Source organism: Stigmatopora nigra, chromosome 11 (genome assembly GCF_051989575.1).
Source record: "Stigmatopora nigra isolate UIUO_SnigA chromosome 11, RoL_Snig_1.1, whole genome shotgun sequence".
Lineage (NCBI taxonomy): Eukaryota > Metazoa > Chordata > Actinopteri > Syngnathiformes > Syngnathidae > Stigmatopora > Stigmatopora nigra.
The window spans coordinates 4,897,867-4,908,716 of NC_135518.1; the positions used below are offsets into that span (position 1 = coordinate 4,897,867).

At 40.0% G+C, this 10,850-nt stretch overlaps 2 protein-coding genes across 3 annotated transcripts; one reads left to right on the forward strand and one right to left on the reverse strand.

The window, feature by feature from the left end:
• Positions 1-245: 245 nt before the first annotated feature.
• On the reverse strand, positions 246-4,161 carry u2af1 (U2 small nuclear RNA auxiliary factor 1). The gene is made up of 8 exons (XM_077727977.1): positions 4,000-4,161; positions 2,797-2,884; positions 2,301-2,367; positions 2,176-2,225; positions 1,896-1,994; positions 1,656-1,789; positions 697-792; positions 246-606 (listed from the first exon to the last, which is right to left on the reverse strand). The coding sequence occupies exons 1-8, from the start codon at positions 4,041-4,043 to the stop codon at positions 456-458; spliced, it is 729 nt and encodes a 242-aa protein (XP_077584103.1). The 5' UTR covers positions 4,044-4,161; the 3' UTR covers positions 246-455.
• Positions 4,162-5,198: 1,037 nt separating this feature from the next.
• On the forward strand, positions 5,199-10,505 carry gabpa (GA binding protein transcription factor subunit alpha). Of its 2 annotated transcripts, none has more exons than XM_077728757.1 (10): positions 5,199-5,346; positions 7,123-7,221; positions 7,289-7,433; positions 8,040-8,124; positions 8,203-8,427; positions 8,495-8,689; positions 8,845-8,901; positions 9,156-9,278; positions 9,349-9,541; positions 9,606-10,505. In XM_077728757.1, the coding sequence occupies exons 2-10, from the start codon at positions 7,145-7,147 to the stop codon at positions 9,823-9,825; spliced, it is 1,320 nt and encodes a 439-aa protein (XP_077584883.1). In that variant the 5' UTR covers positions 5,199-5,346; positions 7,123-7,144; the 3' UTR covers positions 9,826-10,505. The 2 variants fall into 2 exon arrangements, with proteins under 2 accessions (XP_077584883.1, XP_077584884.1); XM_077728758.1 differs by lacking the exon at positions 5,199-5,346 and adding an exon at positions 5,426-5,718.
• The last annotated feature ends 345 nt before the right edge of the window (positions 10,506-10,850 follow it).

A 10,850-nucleotide genomic window follows, 5' to 3' on the forward strand; every position in this document is an offset into this window, starting at 1 on the left:
ATTTTTCATTCATTCATACATTATCCATACCACTTATCATAAGAAAGCACCACACACCATGACTATATCAATTTAAGTATTTTAAGGGGAAATATTTTAAATACAAAGTGTCAATGTGAATATTTCTAAGCAACTTTGTCTTGCCAATCGCCAAAAATGACAACCAATGAGTTCAAACAGCAAAAATGCGAGAAAAGGGCTATCATTTTTTTATAATAGGACAGCATAGAAACATGACACAGATCTTGTCCGTAAAAATTTTAATGGGGTGAAAGTCATTTCAGAACAGAAGAAGTTACTTACAGCCAACATAGCCTCAACATCTGGCACCACTCATTTCGTCCTACAATACAAGCGAGAGAGAGGGTAAAATTTTTTTTTAAAAAAGGAGGAAAAAAAAACAAAAAACAATTGGTCAGGATGGTACAAGGGTGAAATTTATGGTGGCTTGTTGCTCAGAATCGTCCCGAGCGCTCTCTGTCTCTGGAGCGGCGTCTATCGTGGTCGCGTCCACCACCTCGGCCACCTCGGTCGCCTCGGTCACCTCGGTCGCGCTCCCTTGAACGGGATCGGCGTTCTCTGGATCGTGACCGAGACCTGTGACGCCTATGAGGAAGAGGGGGAACAATTTAGCCACTGTTTCCAATGTGTTACCGTAATTTTCCAACGCTTCATGGCACGGGTCGGTAAACGTACCCTCCCTTCCGACGCCGTCCATACAGCTCCCTCCTCAGCTCGCGGGAAATTGGCTTCAGGTGCATGAAATTGCAGAAACCACCTCGAGTGCATTCCCTGGAAAGAGAGAGAAGTCAAACTTTTGGATAGCTGAATTTAAATGTGGCTTGTCAAAACAACATGAAGAAAAACTTATTAGTGTATTCTTTTTTTAGTAGAAATGGTTACCGAGTAGGCGTATTTTGAGGTCTTATGAAAATGGAGCCGTACCAACTAGCCGACATCGTCTGTGACGTAAATGTAGAGTTGACGATTGATGACTGTGCGGTTGTGGTTGTTGCGGCAGCCACTGACTGACTGACAATAATAGCACTAACTGCTACAATTTGAACACAAATACCATTTGTATTCATATTAAAAATTAGCTTATATTTCTTGCAGCCACAGGATGTATAAAATGAGAATCCAGTAGGGAAGCATTTTCTCAGCCAATGCCAGGAAAAGCCTTGTGCAATATTGAAATATTTAAAAAAATATAAAGCAAATACTTGTACTGAAACCATTATTATTATCGGACTTTATAGCATTCTTTTTTTCCAATGGGTACTTAGACATTCTTTTAGTTTTACCCGATTCCGGCTATCTAATGTTTAGAATTTTACTGGTGTTTAATTTCCAATATATGTTTTATGACATGTTAAAATTACCTATCATAATGAAGATCAGCTCTAAAAAAAAAAAACGCCGAGATGTGATGGTTAATTCAATTTCATTTTTTTTAAACTTTAATTTGAAAAAAAAATTCAAATATCGTATTTTTACGACTATAAGGCACACTCAAGTCTTATTTTTTTTTAAACTAGACAGGGCACCTTATGGTCCAGTGTGCTTTTTTTATAGAAAAATAAAATAAAATGTGTCATTCATTGAGGGTGCGCCTTAAGAAATGTTTTTTCTAGACTTAAGAAGAAAACGCTTACCCCATTTCATACTGGCGACAGCAAGCTTCCCTAAAGTCTGTGACAGGGGACAGCTCAGCGTGGATGGGCTGCCCGTTGAACCAGCGGTTGTTCAAGTCAATCACAGCCTTCTCCGCGTCTTCTTCACAGCGGAACTAAAACCAAACAAATGTTATTGTTAGAAAAAGAAAAACACAAATTTCAGTATCGTCTTGACAAGCAGTCATGCCAGTAAAGCAAAGACAAGGCACAGATACGTACCTTCACATATACGTTCCCAACAAGGTGGTCTCCCAGGTTGTCACACACATTCATCTCCTCAACCTCGCCATACTTCTCTTCCATTTCTGTAAAGACCTCCTAAAAAAGTATAGAGAACAATTGAAGTATGTTTTCCCTGCATTTTGATAGTCAAATATTCAATTATGTTTCAATAAATTGCCTCATGGAAAAGTTGGAGTAACCATGGTATCCAATATTAAATAAATTGTTAGTATTGATATATTAGAAGTAATAACTGCATTGACGAAGCAAATCTTACCTCAAAAAACTCATCATAGTGCTCCTGCATTTCCATGTCACTAATGGCACCTAGTGGACAGAAAGTGGTATGACAAGGATGCACTTTACATTTATTCAAAAATGATGACTACAATTACAACTTACAGGTGAGGCCATCTGCAGACTGAGCGCTGTTCTGAGGGTTGCGGTAAATGTTCAGGAGGGCGATGGTCTGAAAGCCAATCAGAATCATTTGGAATCATTAAAAAATATGCAGCCAGAAGACACTTCTATTATAATATTTAATATATTAGTTCTTTGCTCCAAAAATATACCCCTGCAATATGAGAAGTAAAAAATGTTTACCTCTGGAATTAAATATATTTCTCAAATTACAAAACATTTGTTACATTTCTGTGATTTTTGACATAGGAAAACTAATCCCTTATTTTGTAGCTAATAATTGGAGCATTTTGTTCAGATCAAGCAGCACATTGGCAGACAATGTACAAAATATTTGATTTATTTCACTTGGAGGAACAAAAGCTTGGCGATTTTGTTCATTTTAAAAGGTCAGCTTCAATGGTAAACTACATAGGCCTTGCATTTAAGCCTTAGTAAAACCCACAGGAGAAATTCTAGGAAGCAAAATAACACTTACCTGGCTGAAAGTGGGTTTATTGTGTAATCTGGAGCATCTGTCACCATGTCGACAAGCACCAATTTTGAAATAAAAGGAGCAATTAACCCTGTGGAGAGGGGAAAAAAGAGAATTAACTGGTGGCCATCATGACAAAAAAACCCTCATCATAGATCACAAGTAATGAGCCAGTGTGAATATCCTATTTTCCTGCAATTAGGCATCTTGCAAATGAATTAAATAATCTGTCATTCAATCATTTTTTTTTTAAACTCCAGGTCGGTCCACATTTTTGGAGTTTGCATGTTCTCCCCGGGCCGGCATGGTTTTTTTCCGGGTACTCCGGTTTCCTCCCACATGCCAAAGATATGCATGGTGGGCTGATTGGAGACTCTAAATTGACCCTAGGCATGAGTCTGAGTGTAAATGATTGTTTGTCTCCTTGTGCTCTGCGATTGGCTAGCCACCAATTCAGGGAGTCCCCCATCTCTGGCCTGAAGTCAGCTGGGATAGGCTCCAGCACCCCCAGCGATCCTTGTGAGGATAAAGCGGTTCAGAAAATGAAAATATATATAATAACATGGAAGTCAATTCATTGTATAGAGTCACTGTATACCTAACAAATGCCAACCTTCGTTTTTTATTTATACCATATTGAGGGTTCCATATTAAAAAAAAGAATGTAAATCAACGTTCAAAAATATTTGCGGGCTTTCCCTAACTGCAAATTCTAGCAACATAATGTGATGTTACGACTACTCTAATCGAACAGGGTGATGGAGATATTAAATATAAATCCGAATCATAATGAATGTAATGTATACTGCACTGCTCGTTGAACGGACTCGTGAGGCTACACGGCATGCTAGGCACGACGTTTTCATTCAAACAAAGACTTCACTGTATCTTGAACATTTACGCGCTATCTCCTTGTCAGGACCATTTCAGCGACTTGGCGCGTAAAGGTCTTCATATAGAATAAATTACTGTGAACTTGTAGATGTATTTTAGCAGTACTCGGCATGTTGGCACTGTAGGCCAAGAAACTGTAGTAGCGCGGCATTTTTTATTAGCCAGTAAGCTAAAGCTATCTAGCGGCCGCCAAGCATTTACCGCTTTGTAAACCCCTACCACTGCGTGTATACAAAAGCATGCTGCTGCTATTGCCGTCAAACACGCATATGCTATATCCTAAAACGAAGATTTATTCGCCAAAATGCTTACTTGTCTTTCTCGGTCCCAAAAATCGACGCCAAGTACTCCGCCATCTTGGCTAGCCGCCACTGTCGTCTTTCGGCAACACCACGTTTTCCCTTCACGTCCCTTCACAATAAAACCACCAGTAACAACTAGTAGTTTAGCATTCAAGAGAAAACTTCGATAAAATGAGTAAATTGGAGTAATTTAAAACGAACGTATATATTTTCTTATTAGTAATTCGGGATAAAAAACGTGAATATGGCCAACAAAAAATGGAAAGGATTGTGAGTCAATTATTCATGTTTACACAATAAATAATGCAAGAAAACGCCTTTATTTTTTAAAGAAGGATCCCGGAAACATACGTCAATATTAATATAGGTACACACTTCCTTTCAAAGTAAAACTAAAAATCCAAGAAATACCGTGCAATAAATTCCCATTTAGAAATCCGGCCTTGAATACTCAATTCATTATTATTAATGGAAAAATAAATATAAATTTGTTTTATTTCTTCTTTCTACAATATGTGATGATAATGTCTTTAGTGGATAATTTAATTGTCACTATCATTATTACAATAATGCTTGTTGAAATTGTTAACAGGAATGTTTGTTGAAATTGTTTCGTTCCACGAAGTTGTTCAATAAATAAATCAAATGAAACTTATAAAAAAATGGCTAGATGGTACTAGACATCACAATCAATTTGCACGGGGAATTTAAAGGGATTCAGCTCAGATGAGCCCATCTATTGTCATCAATCATAGTCAAATATTAGACAAGAATTTGTTCAATATTCTTTGCTTACTGCGTTATCTGACTACATAACTTGTCTTTGTCTGATATTTACTGGCAGCAAATGAATGTTTGTGATTTCACACTTTTGTAGCTCATTCATGAATATTTCTCTGCTTTGGTTGGGATTTCCTACACCATGGGAGAAAATATATCATGGAATACATAAATAACACATGAACGCAGTATTTAATAATGATCTGTTCAAAAAACAACCAACAATTTAGGGTGCATTTCTCCCCTATGTACTTTCTAAAAATGGATGCAGTATTACCCTGCTATGTATGAATCATGTGATGTGACAGAATAAGAGAACGAAACGCGTTCGAATTAAATTTTTAATAAACATTTAGCTCCAAAATTTTGGGTAATATACAACAAAATCAGAATTAGTTGTCCAGCAAAGTTTTTGAAAACTAACTTTAGTCATGACAGTTAGTCCCCGCCCTCCTCTCGCCTGTGTACCGTGTAGTACTAGTTGACCGAAAAGTTCGCATCGGCTTAGACAATATTGACAAGCATACCGCCCCGATTCGGTTTCAAGATATTAAGATCAAGGGTCCACTTTTAAGAGGTATGGCTGCATCTTTAAACACTCGAATTATCCCCGAACGAAGAGTAATACATTCCCTTTTGTTAGCTCATGTTGGGAGTCTTCCCGCAATTTTTTTTGCTAGCTCAACGTGCTAGCCGCGGTTAGCCTAGCCTGGAGGCCGCCTTCCCTACGTTCTCTGAAGTTAAATTCCTCTTTGTAATCAAAAATCTCAAAGGAACTGTCTTGCAAGTTATTAATAATTTTGATTGAATAAATCCCATCCCGGACGGAAGTTAGCTGCGTTGCTAACGTTGTCAACCGAGCGCTTCTGTTCCGTGCACAATAGTGAGAAATACAGGTTGGCAAATGATTAATGGCGACATTCGACGCGCTCGCCATCTTCTAATTATGGTTAGTAGTACACGGACTATATCCTAAAAGATGCAATATGTCGATTTTGGGTCTCCGAAAGCTTGTTGGTGTCGCTGAATCAAACGCGTGTTGCCGAGGCGGCTGCTCTCGGAAGTCTACCACGCAGTAAACCTTTGCCAGGATTTCCGGCTCCTTTCCATTTGCCCTATGCTGTTTTGTTTCCGTTTATTCTATTTCCGTTTCTAAAACTTTTTTCTCCCCGTTAAGAGTCCAAGCTATACTTGTCGTCCATATTTCCCCAAATAGTACGAAGCTCCCGTGTTTTTTCGGGAAACCATAAGCGTTTGTTCTGCTTACGATTGTGTAACGACCGCTGCCGCTTCGGAAATCTCCAGCTAACTTTGTTCGCTTTCGGCGTCACCGAGTAATTCACCCGGCTTGACGTTTAGCCGCTAGTTTATTGATGAGGACCCTCGCAATGTGTACGTGCAAATTTTGGAGGTGACTTGTCCCATACGCCGGCCTAGCGTTTGGCTTTAAGACGCCATAGCCTCGCCCTCGACTATGCTAGCGTTAGCTGTTAGCATTCGAGGGTTCTGGGCAGCGCAGTACTCCAGTAGTGCAGGCTGACCAGGCCTCCTCTCCGTGTACATGGAAGCACATACTTCCCCATAATTATTAAAAAAAAACCCTTCCTGTCACATTAGGGAATACATGTGCACATATATACATATTCATAACCTCCATATAATACTATATTTATTTGAACCCCTGGTACAGGATCAAGTTAGTCAAAACAAACCAGTCTCCAGACCAATCCCTTTGTAAAAGCCTCCCAGTTCAATAATAATAATAATGATAATATATATTTTTTTAAAACTGCTTCAAAATAACTTCCCCTTTCAGAGATTAGATGTTTACAGCTTGATGTGTTTTTGTTTTCATATTTTAACCAAATATACAAGACTACAGTGAAGGACACGTAGTTGATTGTTGTTTCCAAAAGCATCATGGGAGATGTAGTTTTTCTTCTGATTTAAAAAATATATATATCTGGCCGAAGTACTAATTGCAGCCCACACAACTACTACATTTTGTATAATATTCGTGCTGCCTGTTTTGTAAAAATATTTCTAATTAGTATTTTTTACTATGTATTTTGCTCCGGGCACTAAAATGCCAGTTTTTTTTTACAGTACCTTATAATTGGGGTCAAAGATAATGTTGTAAAACAAATGAAAATTGTCAATATAGTCCAAATTTTCACATTTTCCTTTAATAATCTTGTCCTGGCATTCACAAGGACAATGGCATGAAAATAAAACCAATTAAATGAACTCAGGACGAAGCTCCAAAGCTCCAACCTGCATTGGTGTGAAGTACAAATTCTGATGTGGAACGATATTTTGAAAATAAATGCTCTCAACATCTACCCTTTGGCAGCTCCCCCCTCTTTCAAGAGACAATGTCCAAGGGTGGAGCAGAGGAAATGATAGAGATCGAGATTGATGAGCGGGAAAAACAAGTGTGCTTGGAGGAGAGGTAAGAATACTCAAGTCTGTCTCCATTTCATCACCATTTATAATCACTCGTATTGGTTCACCCGTAGCATGGAGGAACAGACCATCCTGGCGTCCGATGTGATCCAGCAAGACATTGACATTAACGAGCCGGTTGGAAACTTGAAGCGGCTCTTGGAGCCTCGGCTTCAAATCGCACTGGATTCGTTTGAAATCTGCTTGCAGGACATTCAGGTGACACTTTGAACCCGTTAGCCACCTTTTTTAATTCAATTGAATGGCTTTATTGTCATCATACAAGTATATAATGACATTTAAAGCCTCACCGCACAAAATAATAAAATAATAATAATTTAAAAATGAGTAATAAATAGGTAGGGAACAGCACAAAATAATACTAATAAATAAATTTTAATGAGTAAGAAATAATTATTTAAGAACATAAATGAGTGGGGAACTGCACAAAAAGTAATCATAAATAAATAATAATAAAAATGAGTGAAAAATTAGTAGTCAACAACATACATAAGTAGGGAACTGCACAAAACAATAAATAAAATGATTAATAAATAAGTAGTCAAAATAAAATGTAGTAGTCCATATGAGTAAATAGTCACATAAATAAGTAGGTACTAAAGTGACTAAAGTGGTTAGCTGCCTATGGAGTTTTAGTGCAGTACAAGATACACCTTGATTAGGTCCCCTCAGGTCCAGAATGGGAAGAAACTGTTTTTGAGTATTTGTCTTGGCTGTTATGGTCCAGTAGTGCCTGCCAGAAGGAAGCAGGTTGTCTGATGAGTCTACTGTCGTGAAGGGTTTCATTTGGTTTCTTCTTTGCAGTTGCACCCCGATCACAGCCTTTTCGACCAGGGTGTCAAAACAGATGGCACGGTGCAGCTCAGCCTGCAGCTCATTACCAAACCAGGTGAAAGCTCCACTCCCAGCCTCAACGGGTGACCGAAAACCCACTTTGCCAACATCTGTTTTCGCTCCCCTTTTCTAGGTGAAGAGAAGTTAAACATCTTGGAGATCGTGAAACCCGTGGAGACGGTGGAGGTGGTGATCGACCCGGACGCGGCGGCCGAGGAAGGCTCGTTGGTGGAGGAGGGGCAACTCATCGCCGTGGAGCGCTCGGGTCTGTCCGACGAGACCTCGGAGCAGGTGACACGTTGGGCGGCCGCCTTGGAAGGTTATCGCAAGGAGCAAGTCCGACTAGGAATACCGTACGGTAAGGAATTGGAGACGAGTTGGGCGAGTAGAGTGTGTCGCTAAGGGCGCCCTCGTTCTCATTTTAGATCCCGTGCTGTGGACGGCCGATCAGTCCATTCACTGGGCCGTGTGGGTGATGAAGGAATTCAGCATTGACGAGATGGAAATTGGAAGCATTCACATCCCGGGGCGGAATCTCTGCGCGTTAAGCCAAGAAGAGTTTCTCCAGAAAGTGCCCAATGGGGAGATTCTCTGGAGCCACCTGGAACTTCTCCGGAAATGTAAGTCAAACGCAAGTAGTCCGTTAGTTTTCTTTACAATGATTATTAACGCTTAAAGCTGGTGGTGGAACAGTACTTTTTTATGCAAAGAAATTTTCTTTCGCCTATTGTCATCAACGGCAGACAATAAGTTGTGTCAATGTTTGGAATTTCAGATGTTTTGGCAAGCCAGGACCCGGCCGGTGGAGACGCCACTGTCACCATCGATCAACGTAAGCCAAAACTTTAACTACAAGCAACCCAAATGTTGACCCGTTTAGGTCGAACCAGAGTATGAGTCGGATTAGGAAAAAAAATGTACATTGAAGAAGGAAAATAGGAATCAATGGACTTCAACTTGTGCCGACGCAAAAGTCGCTTTAAAAAAAAACAGAAGAAAATTAGCTACCAGGCGTAACACCAGCGACCATTAAAAAAAGGTTGTTATGAACCCACCACTGATTGACGTCAAATCTTTCTTGTCCAGCCGTGCAGATCATCCCGGCTCAGGTCAGCACGCCCACGGCCATTAAAGTGATGAAGCAGAACCGCGGACCACGAGCACCCCGCATTTCAGGAGAGGAGCGCAGCTCGCCTGGCAACCGCACGGGTAGGCTAAATGCAAACGCTTGGAAAAATCAGGTGTGGAAATAGTGAACAGAAACAAATCGCTCCTCCAGGCAACAACGGTCAAATCCAGCTATGGCAATTCCTGTTGGAGCTGCTGACGGACAAAGACTCCAGGGACTGCATCTCCTGGGTGGGCGAGGAGGGCGAGTTCAAGCTCAACCAGCCCGAGCTGGTGGCGCAAAAGTGGGGACAGCGCAAGAACAAGCCCACTATGAACTACGAGAAACTCAGCCGGGCCCTCAGGTATGAGCTAGCCGCCAACCGCACGCCGACGATCGTGGCTAACCCACGTTTCCCCCCGTGGCAGGTATTACTACGATGGCGATATGATCAGCAAAGTGCAGGGCAAGCGTTTTGTGTACAAGTTCGTGTGCGACCTGCGGACGCTGATCGGCTACAGCGCCGCCGAGCTCAACAGCCTGGTGGCAGAGTGCGAGCAGAAGAAGATGACGCGGTTGCAGATGCACAGCATCGGGCAGCCCATCACCACCGTCACCTTGGCCACCACCCTAGACAAGGACAGCTGAGCCTCGTAGACGGGGACAAACACTTGATTTTCACCTCAAAGAGGAGGATGCCGAGTGAATGAATTGAACGGGACAGAAATAACGTCTTCCTTTCTGTATATATATGCCATGCTTTTTGATAGCCGAGCCACGGCACGTGTATTTTCATACTAGAAGACCCCTTTTGTATTTTTATTTTAGTTATGTCAATATGTATGTTCTCCTGCATTTTTGAACCCCATTTTTTTTTGTCCATAACGGGGGGGAATAAAGTGACATTTTCTTTCTCAAGTTTTGATTTGGTTAATTCTAGCTGCCATTGACGGAGATAGACGTGAAATCCATTTGCAAACAAAACAATCAGGATTTATGATGTGGCATTGTAAATTACTTCTATCAGAAATACTTGTTACATTTTGGCTGCGTCAGTTTTTTTTTTAAACATATTCTCCAATATCAGAGGTCAAAGAAATTTCCCATTTTTATATTTCATACAAGGTATCCATGCCTTCAAAACTGCAGGAGGCTACTGAAGTGTGATAAATTGGAACGTTAACCTTTGGTGCATCAGTATAATGTTTTTTAAATCATTGGTTTCTATGGATAGTGATGGAAGTCTAATCCGTTTGGAGTTGGGGGATTGACAGATATGAAATGATTTGAATTTTATTTTGAATATTTAATAAAGAAAAATAAAATAATTTGTTTTTTATTTTACATAAAAATACACCCTAGAAAAGTGGATTTGAACAATATAAAGCCCACGCAATACACTGATGGATAAAAAATAATTCTCATCAGCTGCTGTTTATAGTGATGCGGTTCGATTCTTTTTTACAGGGAGTGCTTGTGGGAATCAAATGATTTGGCTTTGTATTAAGTTATTTTAAAAGGAATAGTTTTTCTTTAAAACATCAAACTAAAACATTTGCTTAAAATGGCTCAAAAAAGTGAATTTGAACAATTTTTAGGTCTACAATGTCTGAAGGATTCATCTACTGTGAACATAGTGATACAATAATTTGATAAATTATTGTTATTTTTGG